Genomic DNA, 14,999 nt, shown 5'->3' with positions numbered 1-14,999 from the left:
AAATTGAAAAATGGGCAGAAGACCTAAATAGACATTTCTCCAAAGAAGATACACAGATTGCCAACAAACACATGAAAGAATGCTCAACATCATTAATCATTAGAGAAATACAAATCAAAACTACAATGAGATATCATCTCACACCAGTCAGAATAGCCATCATCAAAAAATCTACAAACAATAAATGCTGGAGAGGGTGTGGAGAAAAGGGAACCCTCTCGCACTGTTGGTGGGAATGTAAATTGGTACTATGGAGAACAATATGGAGGTTCCTTAAAAATCTAAAAATAGAACTACCATCTACCACTACCAGAACTACTACTACCCAGCAATCCCACTACTGGGCATATACCCTGAGAAAACCATAATTCAAAAAGAGTCATGTACCAAACTGTTCATTGCAGCTCTATTTACAATAGTCAGGATATGGAAGCAACCTAGGTGTCCATCAACAGATGAATGGATAAAGAAGATATGGCACATATATACAATGGAATATTACTCAGCCATAAAAAGAAACGAAATTGAGTTATTTGTAGTGAGGTGGGTGGACTTAGAGACTGTCATACAGAGTGAAATAAGTCAGAAAGAGAAAAACAAATACAGTATGGGGCTTCCCTGGTGGCGCAGTGGTTGAGAGTCCGCCTGCTGATGCAAGGGACACGGGTTCGTGACCCAGTCCGGGAAGATCCCACATGCCGCGGAGTGGCTAGGCCCGTGAGCCATGGCCACTGAGCCTGTGTGTCCGGAGCCTGTGCTCCGCAACGGGAGAGGGCACAACAGTGAGAGGCCCGCGTACCGCAAACAAAAAACAAAATAAACAAATACAGTATGCTAACACATATATATGGAATCTAAAAAAACAAACAAACAAAAAAATGGTCAGAAGAACCTAGGGGCAAGACGGGAATAAAGATGCAGACCTAATAGAGAATGGACTTGAGGATACGGGGAGGGGGAAGGGTAAGCTGGGACAAAGCGAGAGAGTGGCATGGACATATATACACTACCAAACGTCAAATAGATAGCTAGTGGGAAGCAGCCGCATAGCACAGGGAGATCAGCTTGGTGCTTTGTGACCACCTAGAGGGGTGGGAGAGGGAGGGTTGGAGGGAGGGAGATGGAAGAGGGAAGAGATATGGAGACATATGTATATGTATAACTGATTCACTTTGTTATGAAGCAGAAACTAACACACCATTGTAAAGCAATTATACTCCAATAAAGATGTTAAAGAAAAAAACACATTGATACAGCACTTCACACTCACTAAGATCACTATAATCAGAAAGGCAAATAATAACAAGTTTTGTCGTGGATGTGGAGAACCTGGAACCCTCATACCCTGCTAATGGGAATGTAAAATGGTGCAGCCATGTTGGAAAACAGTCTAGCAATTCCTCAAATGTTAAGCATAGATTTACTATATGATCTGAGTGTTTCACTCTTAGTTATACATACAAAAGAAAGGAAAACATATGTCCACACAAAAGCTTGTACATAAATGTTCATTGCATCATTATTCATAATAGCCTGGTCACATGCCTGTACCCTAGGAGCAACTTTGGAAGGTACAGACTCATTCCTACTACCAAAATAAAACAATGTGGGAAAAGTGTTGAGAAGTCTGACAGATGTCCACTACACCAGCTTTGAAATAAGAATTCAGGAGCAGAGAACCTCTTCCTTTAACATTGCTGGAGCTAAAGTAGATTTTCAGGGACAGATTCAGTCTAATTGGCCTGTTCTTAGAGATGCTACTAAGGTGGGAGCTGCCTAATTAGGGAATATGGGCTAAGATGTTCAGGCTTGGGAAAAAAATGAAAAGTGAAACTACAGACTTATCTTTTAAACATCTTTGGACTTGACCTTGTAGGAAACAGAGGAAACTTGAAAGGTCTGAAATAGATAAAAGCATAAAGTTTCATTATATAAATGTAGCTCAGAGAATAGTGTAGGGGACAGATGAGAGAAAGACTTCTGGAGGCAAACAGAACAGGAAGGAGCTGCAATCAGCTGGTAAGATATGATGCATGCCTGTTTGCAGGCAATGTTAGAAAATATATGGAGGTAAGGCTAGATTTTTAAAATAATTAGAAGATAGACTCAACCAAATTAGTTGATTACTTGGAAACAGAGAATGGGAAAGAGAGGATTTAAGCATTCCTCTTAGGTTTCTATCTTGGGTCACTGGGTAAATGCTTGTATATTTCAGGAAATAGGAGATTCTGATAGAGCTTCCAGTGTGTTAGTTCAGTGCTTGTCATCCTTATAGTTTCCTTGTAGCTGTAATGGTTCTACTCATAGCCTTCCCTCTGGAAAGCAGCATTAGGCTATACCTTGCACAGGGATGGGCGTCTGACTCAATGCAGTTCATCCAAGGGCTGCCAGGTGTAGAATGTGTTACTCAGCAGAGACCATCAAGGGGGTTCTTTCTGAAATTCTGACTAGGAATTTGGGCAAACTGGTAGTTGAGAGCAGTGAGGGGAACACAGCATTAACAGTGATGAAGAGAAATGCTTTGGGACAAAATTGAGGACAGCCTCTACTAAAATTTATATCAGGACTAAATAAAACCACAAATGGGTTATGCATCTGGAGTACAACACACACTTTGGTCCCATAGAAACTCACTTTTATTGCATTGTTTGACCAGCATTCATTCATGACGTGGTGGACTTGTTCTGATCCACACATTAAGATAATGCATGAAACTCTGTTTCCTGCTACAGGTGTATTGTGAAGACACACTGCACTACAACCTATAGTGCTCACTTATTGATAAAAAATGGAGACACTTCTTTTAGGTCACAGTCCAAAGAAAAAAATCTGCATTTCTCAGGGCATTGACTCAGCTTCAGAGAGCCAATTCATGTCCAATTACACCGTATTCCTAGACATAGAAAAGACAGTCTCCTTTCCCTCCACGAGTGGGCTAGATAAGGGGAAAAAGTGAATTGGGGTATGAAATGGTCAGTGGATTCTGGGAAGAGGCAGTAGATACTTTCGTGACTATATTGAAGAAAGCAGAATCAGCACCATCTATAGTCATTAAATAAAGAAAAAAGTATTTATTATTTCAACAGAGTCACTATATGCATCAAATGTGGGATCCTACTGCCATCTTGGTATATCGTTAGGATCTCACTGAGCCCTCACTATCAATTCTATGTGCCATAATATAACTATACCGCAGGTTCAATCCATATCTTCCAGAATTCATTTAAGGGGCTTCGAAGAGAAGCTGGAGTTGTGATAATGAGGAAACACAAGGATATAGACTATCCTTCAGTGCTTGATACCACCATAACCCACTTTCTCATATCACTGTGGGCTGAAACCAGGGAGTTAGTCATCCTCACTCCCACCACATCCAATGATTATTGCTGCTAAATAGCTCTTGAATCTACCCACTTTGTTCCATCTTCACTACCTTGATTCTGGTCCAGACCACCTCTCACCTGGCCCATGGTGATAACCTTTTCTCTGTTCTCTCCGTAGCTACTCCCAGTTTCAACACATTTATGTATTCAGTACAATGTGATTTAAAAAGTGCAGACCTGACCACATCACTCCCTGCTTAGAATATTTAATGGCTTCCGATTCCTCTTCAGTTAAAGATCAAAAGCTTTAACATGGTCTATTAGCCTAATAAGTAACTCTCCAACATCATCCTTTCTCTTGTTCTTTGCCCACAAGCCTCATTTTGGGGGAATATACCGTATTCCTTCTAATTCAGGGCCTCAGTGCAGGATGTTTTCTATGCATTGAATTCTCTCTCTGTATCCTTTCCCCATAGAGTCCTTTAAAAATCCCTCTACTTACTATTTAACTTAAGCACCACTTTCATTTTTAAGTTAGTTCAAGCATGTGTTAATTGCTTCTTCAACTAGTAGCAAGAGGGTTTGGGGAGACAGTGACTGGCGGGACTTTATGAAGCAAAGGGAACATTAATAGGAGTTGACATTGCATTATTGGAAGGTATAATGAGTGTGCCATGGCAAAAAAGATAGTTTATTAAAGTTTCTCATAAATGTTTTTATGTCATTATATATGTGTATAGATATGATTTCTTCCTAGCTGAGCTATATTAAATTCTCCTTTTATGCTGGGTAGTGTTTCCTGACAACTTATGTCCTGGTTGGATTCTACAAAGTTTTGTCCACTTTTTTCCTTTTCCAAAATTCCGGTCTTGTATCCAGTTCAAAGATTTTATCCTTCCACCTCCCTGTGCAGGCTAGAACTATAACTCTAGTGGCTTGAAACGGAGGAAGGGACATCTTCTGACTCTAAGACACTTTCCCCTCTAAGACTGCCTCATGTGATTGGTTGTTTTCAACCCATTACTGCACACAAGATCACACACATTCAGAACTTGCACATATTCACTGACATGCTTATGCACACTTTAGCCCCCAGTCCTGACTGCATCTCAGGAGTTTTCTGAGGTCACTTCTTTCATTCACTCACTGTTTCCTGAGGCTTGATTCCCAGCATGCCCTCCAGACTTGGAACCTAATATGATTGCCTCACCTGGGGGGTGGGAGTGAATGAGGATTGTGTGCACTGACCACATGATATGCATCCTGGCATCCAGGTTGTGTAGGAGTGCAGTTAACACTGCTGTCTGCCAGGCTCTGGAAAGCTCCTTCAGTCAGAGGAGCCAAGGGGCCATGTTCATGCAGCAGCGGCAGCTGCCTGGTTCTTAGTAACAACAGGCGCTGATTGCTGCATTAGCATACTGGGGAGCAGTGCGCTGGTGTTGGCTTGTACTGAGTAGATAGAGCCAAGTGTGAGCATCTCTTTCCAACTCCATATTCAGTGACTTCACGTTATAGCTTGAAATAAACTATGTGGGAGAATTTACACAAGGAAATTAGCAAATACTTTAAATCAGGTCCGCATCGCCACCTTGGGAGCTGGTTTATCAGTGCACTGTGGTTGTTCAGATTGTGGAATGTACTAACATTCTTTTTAACTTGATGGAAAATGACTTTTTTTGTGGTTCACTTTATTAACCAGTAGGGAAACTGCTGGTCAGATGGGTCAGCCTGGGTGCAGGCAATAAAGAGACACATTGTCTGTAGGTTTTCTCGTAAATAAATATTGAACGTTTCAAACACTTTTCCTGCATTTATTTAGAGGCTGTACATTATTGAGATAAAAAACCTAAATTTTTAAAAAGAAAATTAAATGCGAGTAAAGCAGGAAGAAAGTGATGATTAAGAGGAGAACAATACGTTGAGAAATATATGGAGAGAGGAGTGTTGAAATCCCCAAATATAATTGAGGATTTCTCTATTTCTCCTTTTAGTTCCACCAGTTTTTATTTTGAAGTTCTATTCTTAGCTGCATTCACATTTAGTGTTGTTATATTTTCTTGGCAAACTAACTTCTTTATGTCCCTCTTTATCCCTGCTAATATTCCTTGTTTTGCAATCTACTTTGCCCAGTATTAATATAGCCACTTCAGCTTTCTTTTAATTAATGTTATATGTAATTTAAAAAAATTTATCTACTGTTTTTAATATTTAAAGAGCTTTTTTGGTAGTCAGCAAATAGTTAGGACTTCTTTTTTAATGCAATCTTTTCTCACTGTTGTGGCCTCTCCCGTTGCAGAGCACAGGCTCCGCACGCGCAGGCTCAGCGGCCATGGATCACGGGCCTAGCCGCTCCGCAGCAGGTGGGATCTTCCCGGACCGGGGCACGAACCCGTGTCCCCTGCATCGGCAGGCGGACTCTCAACCACTGCGCCACGAGGGAAGCCCTTAATCCAATCTTATAATCTCTCGTTTAAAAATGGTTTATTGAAATCATTTATATTTAATATAATAGTTTATACATTATATTAAAATCTAACATTTTTACTGGAATCTTTAGACACGTTATTACTGGTGACAGGACTCTCATGTGGGACAGGGCTGTGGGATTGATCTCAAGCTTCCAAAAAATGGAAAGATTGTCTAGAAACTTCCAGAACTATTGAGTGTATTTTGACATAATGATCGTTGAATGGGTATTGCCTATCACTATTATCAGAGTTCAAGAGCAGACCAAGAGTCCATCTGTCACAAGCAGATGAAAAATGACAAAAACACTAACCATTAGGCTGTGCAGTATATATTATTTATTAAAATAGAGGAAACAGGTAAGCAAACACCTTCCACACCTAACTATAGAAAAAAAAAAATAACTGAAGGGAAGTTTAGATTCAGAGTTATTATAGAAGACAAGACATAGTGCAGTAGATACACCCTAGAGGTCTACTGCCCACTGAGTATCAGTAATTATATAAACTGTAAATTTGAGAATTTAAAAACTAAATAATTGAATTCTTAAAAGGATCCATGTACCCCAATGTAGTTCATAATAAAGTTTAAACCAGTCTGTAATAAAATTAGAAAAATTAGAATAATGCAATGATATTTTAAGGAATTGGATGAATTTAGTTAAAAATCTGACTTTTTTTCCTACTATGTCGTTTATACATCTTTCTTGGTGGTAAAATTTCTTCCACTTTTGAAATGATGGTGACAAAGAGAAATTGTTAATAGATAATGGTATTAATTAACAAACTTTTGTAAGTAAAAAAAAACTGTAAAAAATTTACTGATGTAGAAAGTCCAGGACTAGAAGAATCATAACAGAGGTCAATATAAAAGAAAAATAAATGCCAGGTTTTTTTTTTAACATCTTTATTGGCGTATAATTGCTTTACAATGGTGTGTTAGTTTCTGCTTCATAACAAAGTGAATCAGTTATACATATACATATGTTCCCATATCTCTTCCCTCTTGCGTCTCCCTCCCTCCCACCCTCCCTATCCCACCCCTCTAGGTGGTCACAAACCACCACGCTTATCTCCCTGTGCTATGCGGCTGCTTCCCACTAGCTATCTATTTAATGTTTGGTAGTGTATATATGTCCATACCACTCTCTCACTTTGTCCCAGCTTACCCTTCTCCCTCCCCATATCCTCAAGTTCATTCTCTGGTAGGTCTGTGTCTTTATTCCCGTCTTATCCCTAGGTTCTTCATGAGCCTTTTTTTTTTTTTTTTCTTAGATTCCATATATATGTGTTAGCATATGGTATTTGTTTTTCTCTTTCTGACTTACTTCACTCAGTATGACAGACTCTATGTCCATCTACCTCACTACAAATAACTCATTTTTGTTTCTTTTTGTGGATGAGTAATATTCCATTGTATATATGTGCCACATCTTCTTTATCCATTCATCTGTTGATGGACACTTAGGTTGCTTCCATGTCCTGGCTATTGTAAATAGAGCTGTAATGAACATTGTGGTACATGACTTGTTTAGAATTATGGTTTTCTCAGGGTATATGCCCAGTAGTGGGATTGCTGGGTGGTATGGTAGTTCTATTTGTAGTTTGTTAAGGAACCTCCATACTGTTCTCCATAGTGGCTTTATCAATTTACATTCCCACCAACAGTGCAAGAGTGTTCCCTTTTCTCCACACTCTATCCAGCATTTATTGTTTGTAGATTTTTTGTTGATGGCCATTCTGACCTGTGTGAGATGATATCTCATTGTAGTTTTTTTTTTTTTTTTTTTTTTTTTTGCGGTACGCGGGCCTCTCACTTGTGGCCTCTCCTGTTGCGGAGCACAGGCTCCGGATGCGCAGGTCCAGCGGCCACGGCTTACGGGCCTAGCCGCTCCACGGCATGTGGGATCCTCCTGGACCGGGGCACCAACCCGTGTTCCCTGCATCGGCAGGTGGACTCTCAACCACTGTGCCACCAGGGAAGCCCCATCATTGTAGTTTTGATTTGCATTTCTCTAATGATTAATGATGTTGAGTATTGTTTCATGTGTTTGTTGGCAATCTGTATCTTCTTTGGAGAAATGTCTATTTAGGTCTGCCATTTTTGGATTTTGTTGTTTGTTTTTTTGTTATTGAACTGCATGAGCTGCTAGTAAATTTTGGAGATTAATCCTTTGTCAGTTGCTTCATTTGCAAATATTTTCTCCCATTCTGAGGGTTGTCTTTTGGTCTTGCTTATGGTTTCCTTTGCTGTGCAAAAGCTGTTTTCTTTGCGGTACGTGGGCCTCTCACTGTTGTGGCCTCTCCCGTTGCGGAGCACATGCTCTGGACACGCAGGCTCATGGGCCTAGCCGCTCCGTGGCTCACGGGCCTAGCCGCTCCGCGGCATGTGGGATCTTCCCGGTCCGGCCACGAACCTGTGTCCCCTGCATCGGCAGGCGGACTCTCAACCACTGTGCCACCAGGGAAGCCCTGTGCAAAAGCTTTTAAGTTTCATTAGGTCCCATTTGTTTATTTTTGTTTTTATTTCCTTTTCTCTAAGAGGTGGGTCAAAAAGGATCTTGCTGTGATTTAGGTCATAGAGTATTCTGCTATGACGTAAATCACAGCAGAACACTCTATGACATAAATGCCAGTTTTAAGCCACATAAAAGTTCATGGCAAGACAGAGGATCATACTGAAAACAAACTATATGAAGGACAAGTGTGTAGATGTTTGTGTATATGTTCTGTTTGTTTTAAGTTTTGATGTTTCGTTGATTTTGTTTACATATAATTAAAGCAATATTACTGTATTTGTAATTACAATTGAGAAAATTTCATGGTCAATGTTTGTCCCTATAGTCCTCATGTAATGTAAATTCTATTTATGTACTCTTATCTAAGAAAAATAAGAAGGTTTTTAATACAATAATGAACATACTATATGCTAAAAATTTGTGGGATATTGCTAAAGCTATGTAGAGAGGGAAATCTATAGCTTTAAAATGTTCATGTATGTGGGGATTCCCTGGTGGCGCAGTGGTTGAGAATCTGCCTGCCAATGCAGTGGACAGGGGTTCGAGCCCTGGTGTGGGAAGGTCCCACATGCCACAGAGAAACTAGGCCCGTGTGCCACAACTACTAAGCCTCTACTCTAGAGCCTATGAGTCACAACTACTGAAGCCCGTGGGCCTAGATCCCGTGCTCTGAAACAAGAGAAGCCACCGCAATGAAAAGCCCACGCATCCCACTGAAGAGTAGACCCCGCTCACTGAGACTAGAGAAAAAGCGCGTGTGCAGCAACGAAGACCCAACGCAGCCAAAAATAAAAAAATAAACAAATATTTTAAATGCTCATGTATGAAATGAAGAAAGGCTAAAAATAAGAGAGGTAAACGTCATCTAACAATGTTAGAAAAAAGGCATATTAAAACTAACAAAGTAGAAATAAGACATTATATTACACGTTTAAAATGTGATATTATTGCACGTGAAGTTGTTTGAAAAATAAGTGAAAATAAAAACATTAATAAAGACCTTAAAGAAATGGAAACTAAACAAAAATTAATAAAGAAAATTTGGTTTTTGTAAAGACTTATCAAATTAATAAGTGAATGGTGAGACATCAAGAAAAAAGTGAAGACACAGACAATGGTGAAACAAAAAAGTAACACCACTATATACCTTACAGACGTTAAAAAGAAAAAGAAGACTTTACAAATAATTTTAGGGAAATACATTTGAAAATCTTAACAAAATAGGAAAAATAATAAAGCAAAAATACAAAAGCTAACTAAAAGAAATAGAAAATAAGAATTGTCCTTTAAGTCTTCAAGAAACAACCTATAATTTGTATACTTCCTATAAAGAGTTGAATCTTAGTTGATTCCATCAAATGTTTAATGACGGTATAATATGAAGGCTCTTGGATAAATAGGAAAACAGAGACTCCTGCCAAATTGATTTTGTGTTTAGTTTTTTTTTTGCGGTACGTGAACTTCTCACTGTTGTGGCCTCTCCTGTTGCAGAGCACAGGCTCCGGACGCGCAGGCTCAGCGGCCATGGCTCATGGACCTAGCTACTCCGCGGCATGTGGGATCTTCCTGGACTGGGGCACGAACCCGTGTCCCCTGCATCAGCAGGTGGACGCTCAACCACTGTGCTACCAGGGAAGCCAGTGTTTAGTTTTTTAATTTAAATAAACTTTTAATTTTAGAACAGTTTTCTATCTATAGAAAAGTAATACAAAGATAGTACAGAGAGCTCCTGTATACTCCTCATCCAGTTTTCCTTATTGTTAACATCTTACAAGACCATGATGCCTTAGTCACAGTTAAGTACATTGTTATTAACTAAGCTCTGCCCTTATTATAATAGTTTTTCTTTAACCTCCTTTTCCTGTTTTGGGAGATCATGCAGAATATCACATTACCTTTAGTTGTCATGTCTCTTTATCTTCCTCTGGTCTGTTACGGTTTCTCAGAAATTTCTTGTTTTTGATGAATTTGACAATTTGGAGGAGTATTGGTCAGATATTTTGCAGAATGCCACTCAGTTTGGGTTTTTCTCATTGTTAAACTGGGTTATGGGTTTTTGGGAGGAAGACGACAAAGGTGAAGTGCCATTTGTATCACATCACATGTTCATGCTATCTGTGTGATTTTTCCATAAAATCTAAAACATGATTTTATGAAGTTTACCCATTCTAAAGTCACCCTTTTACTCCTTTCCGTAGTCTACTCTTTGGAAGGAAGTCACTAAGCACAGCCCATATTCAAGGGAGAGGGAGGTGAAGCCCCACCTCCTTGGGGAAGAAGTATTTACATAAATTACTTGGAATTCTTCTGTACAGAAAATCTGTCTCTTCTTACCATTTATTTATTTATTTATTTATTTATTTATTTATTTATACATATCAGTATGGACTCATGGATGTTCGCTTCTACCTTGTATTATAATCCAATGTTATGTTATTTATCTTACTGCTCAAATTGTCCCCATTTTGGTCATTCAAAGCTCTTTCAAAGTGACTCCTATGTCCCATTAATATGCCCCATCCTTCTGATTTTTTTTTTAACATCTTCATTGGAGTATACTTGCTTTACAATGGTGTGTTGGCATCCTTCTGATTTTTAAAGCGTGTGCTTACTTTATGGCACTATGAGATACTTTAGGCTCATCTTGTATATTCCCCTGCCCCAGCCCTAGGACAGGAGATAAGAGGATAATTAAGAGAACACATACCATAAATTCATGATGGATACTACAGTGGTGAAATAATATAAGAAACAAAACTGAAAAATAAGTGTGAAAAGTAGTTGGAAAGAAAATTGTCATGTTAATCACATCCAAAAGGTATAATTTTAAGAATTAGGTTGAGTATATAAATGGATAGTCATTATGTCATCTTGCATATCAAGACAGCAACAAAATCTCATACAATACTGCAATTCAGACCAGTTCCTAGGTCCTTTACATTTCCTCCAAACACCTAAGGGCTCCAGTCACCTCAGTAAAGGATGTGTTCCTAGTGGTAACACACTAAACAACGACAACAGCAAAGAAACAACTAAAAACTTTGTCTTAGAGTTACATATTTATGTCTGCCTCCACCTTATATGGTGAGCTCCATAATAGTGGAATGTTATTCTTCTCTATCTTCCCAGCTCACTGCTTTTACACAGGAGCTAAGGAAATTAGACTTCCCCATAGTTCAACTTTGGGTACTCTATTCTTTTTTTTTTTTTTTTTGCGGTACGTGGGCCTCTAGCTATTGTGCCTCTCCTGTTGCAGAGCACAGGCTCCGGACACACAGGCTCAGCGGCCATGGCTCACAGGCCCAGCCCCTCCGCAGCATGTGGGATCTTCCCGGACTGGGACATGAACCCGTGTCCCCTGCATCGGCAGGCGGACTCTCAACCACTGCGCCACCAGGGAAGCCCGGGTACTCTATTCTTAAACCAAAAAAATGCATGTATATTCTCCTAAAATGTCCTGTCTTTTCTAATTTCCTTCCATTTGTTGATTTCATCTTTTTCACTCAAATTACCTTCTCTACTAACACTCACCTGTTGAAATCCTACACATTTCACAAGGCACAACTTTAATCCTAAACTCACATATTTTTCTGAATATTCAGCTTCATATTTCCCTCTCCTGAATTACAGGTCTACTTTCCTGAGTTTCTCCTTCTAGTCTTCCATGTTATAGATTTTTTAGTGTACTGGTTGTATCCTCTTTTCAAGGGGAGGTTCTGAGTTGTCCTTATCAGTTCATCATATGATATATTGAATGTTCAACCTCTGGTTAAAGAACAATGAGTCAGAAAACTGGCAATGAGATTTATTAGACTGAGATCTAGGAACAAGAAGGGAGAGGAAGTGGACCTCTTCCCCTCAGTTTATTGGAATAGGTTGAGAAATAAACTAACAGAAAATTGTGCTTGATTGATGTAAACTTTTTTTGGAGTTTGTATAATTCTGTTCGTATGCATAATACTCTTGTGGAAAAGTAAATGCATGTCACTGGCTTTGGACGAGGTGTTCTGGTAAATTTTTAAGTGCTTCCAGTTCCATGATACTGAGGCAACAATATCTCCCATTTTCACATAGTACTTCATGTATTTCTGTTGTTTCGCATATTTTCCTGTAGAATCCTCGTATGTATTCACCCCAGCATTTCTTAAGTTGTTTGGTTACTGCGCACATAAAGAACAATAGGCCAAGGTCAGTGTTTGAAACAAAAGGCAACTTTAGTCATAGGGAAGACAGAGAATATTTGTAGGGATAAAGTATATGGGAGACCCACAGAACATATACCAGTAATATTCCACAGAGGATTCTCCAAGAGGGTGAACTTCAGTGTTTATGTCTAACTGATCACTCATATTTTATTCCTCTAAGGTTTTGGGTTTCCATCCTACATCTGATGGACTTCACCAAGAGCAACAGATCTTATTTGGGAAAATAAAGGAGCTGAATCCTTGATTTCAGGCCATGGAACTATGCTCCATCTGAGAACCTCAGAAAATCTGCCTCTATTTGAATGCTTCCAGAGTACTACTTCCCTACCACTGCTTGGAATACAATAATTTGTTACTAGGTATTTATGTCTGAATCAGACTCTGCTCTTGGGTTCATACTTGCTACCATGGTCAAGAATGACTTTTTTTTTGGTCCAGTCAGATATTTTTACCCTCAACTTTCTTCCTCCCTCATTACTTCTCAGTATTGTACATTTTTGTCAATGCATTTTGTCAATGCATATCTTCTTTTGGCTTCTATGTCATCACATAGAACCAGTCTTGGGTTTGTTTTATCCCTCTATGACCTCTCATTCTCTTTCTATCTCCAGAGGAAAGAATTTCTCCAGACCTCTGCTCACCTTGATATGTCTACTTTAGTGATCCTAAATATTTTCAATAATCTAAGAGTTCAGGATGTTCACATTTTGGCTTCGGGGCTTGTACTATCCTCTGGAATAAACCCCAGAGGATGAGACTGAGAACAAAGATGCAGCCTCCAACACCAGGTTCTAGAGATTCCTTTGATTCTTAGGAGTTTAAGGGGCTACAGGTAGACCATTATTATTCCTATAATATGGGGCAAATATAAGGGGTCTGATTTTGAAAGAGGAAAGGAAGCTAATTTTTAAGTTTTTAGTATGTGCCAAGCCCTGTGCTAGAAGTTTTACACGTTTTTGTCATTTAATAAATCCCCTATGAGCCAGGTGTCATTATCTCCACAAATGAGGAAATTAAGGCTCAGCCAGTCTTCACCTTTTATCCAAAGTCGATAAACTAGTAGATGTTGAAGGCATGTTTCTAAAACCTGAATCCAAAGTTTGTTCTCCTTCCACTGTTCACACACTGTAGTAAAATAGATGAAAATATATCTACAGTATGAGATTGGAATAAAATATGGCTGGGTGCCAGAGTAAAATCTGTATCCAAAGAAATAAGGGCATCCCCAGATATTGGTCTTATGTCTTTCTGTAATGAGTCCTTCTCAGAGGAAATTATGACTTATTTCAGCTCTATGAATACTCCTTTTTTAAAAACAGTAGCACAGTAGAAGGCTCAGGAAGAGGGAATTTCTGATGACATTGGATGGACTTCAGCCATCCTTAGGGCCCTATCTCTTCCTACTGTGATTATAAAATTCTCTTGCGTTCTTGAAAGTACTCCATCCATTGTTGATTTGAGTGAGCCCCTGGAAGGCAGCTACGCTCACCTCTATAAAACCAGCGTGGTCTGAGTCAGCCCTTGGAAATCTCTGGATTACCTGTGAAGTTCTGGAACAGCAGAATTGCAAGGATCAGGAGGAACCTCATGGCCAGGCTCCCAAGAGGAGGTGACAGCCAAGGCTCTTGGTCCACTATGTCATCTCCCTCAGAGACTTAGATTCTTATGCACTGAACCAGAACAGATGCTATAATACGAAGCGTGCCCCTAAACTTCTGAACTGTGGACTTTTTATCACGTGGGCAGGCACAGGAAATTTGTTTACCCACTTTACCCACACATGGAATTCAGAGACACAGTGTGTTCCATCCCATCACACCTGATGCCATTCTGTAGGCTGTAGACTGCTGGTGAGAAAACTCTGTGCTTTCTCTACTTTGGCTGTCTGCCCAGATAGACCAAGGTAGACAGGTACTCACTTCTAGGAATGAATAAGGAAATAGAATAAATGAAGCCTATTCCATTGACTGCATTCAGCTAAATCTAGGTCTCTAGGTATTGGGTCTATCACTTCAGCCAGTCCAAATGGTAGCTGATTTTTATTCTTATATCCTAGCTAAATTTACAGACAAGCAATATACAATGATGGAAGATTAAAAGGATGACTACAATAAAATTTTCATTTAGAAATAGCAAAAAGGGGAGAAAATACAGAGATAACATAGCATAAAGCATCATCCTGATGGACCAAAATAGCAATGATTTATTTCCTGCCAGTGTAGAGAATTCTTTAGTTAGTTTGTATCTCTCTGGTCTGCTCTCTGGGAAGATTTGCTTGTCCATTGATTTCAGTGGACATATCTTGGAGGAGGTTGGGAGAAAATTCTTCTGGGGATTGTTCTACTTTGACAACACATTTCTTATTAATGCAGGTTTAGGAAACTATGTGAATGATTTTGTTACTCAGGCTTTGATTTCTATGGCATTATACCCCTTTTGAAAGATTATCGGAAGATTAATAGACTTTCCTTTGAATTGCTTTCAGTC

At 39.3% G+C, this 14,999-nt stretch overlaps 1 protein-coding gene across 1 annotated transcript; it reads right to left on the bottom strand.

The window, feature by feature from the left end:
• Positions 1-4,705: 4,705 nt before the first annotated feature.
• DEFB127 (defensin beta 127) lies at positions 4,706-14,101 on the bottom strand. The gene is given in 4 exon segments (XM_032606075.1): positions 4,706-4,849; positions 12,296-12,327; positions 12,330-12,467; positions 14,053-14,101. Coding segments are annotated over 4 exon segments (363 nt in total).
• Positions 14,102-14,999: the final 898 nt, after the last annotated feature.

The sequence above is a fragment of the Phocoena sinus genome, chromosome 15 (genome assembly GCF_008692025.1).
Source record: "Phocoena sinus isolate mPhoSin1 chromosome 15, mPhoSin1.pri, whole genome shotgun sequence".
In the NCBI taxonomy this organism is placed as follows: domain Eukaryota; kingdom Metazoa; phylum Chordata; class Mammalia; order Artiodactyla; family Phocoenidae; genus Phocoena; species Phocoena sinus.
The sequence above is the reverse complement of the archived record's forward strand: the minus strand, read 5'-3'. Positions and strand labels throughout refer to the sequence as shown.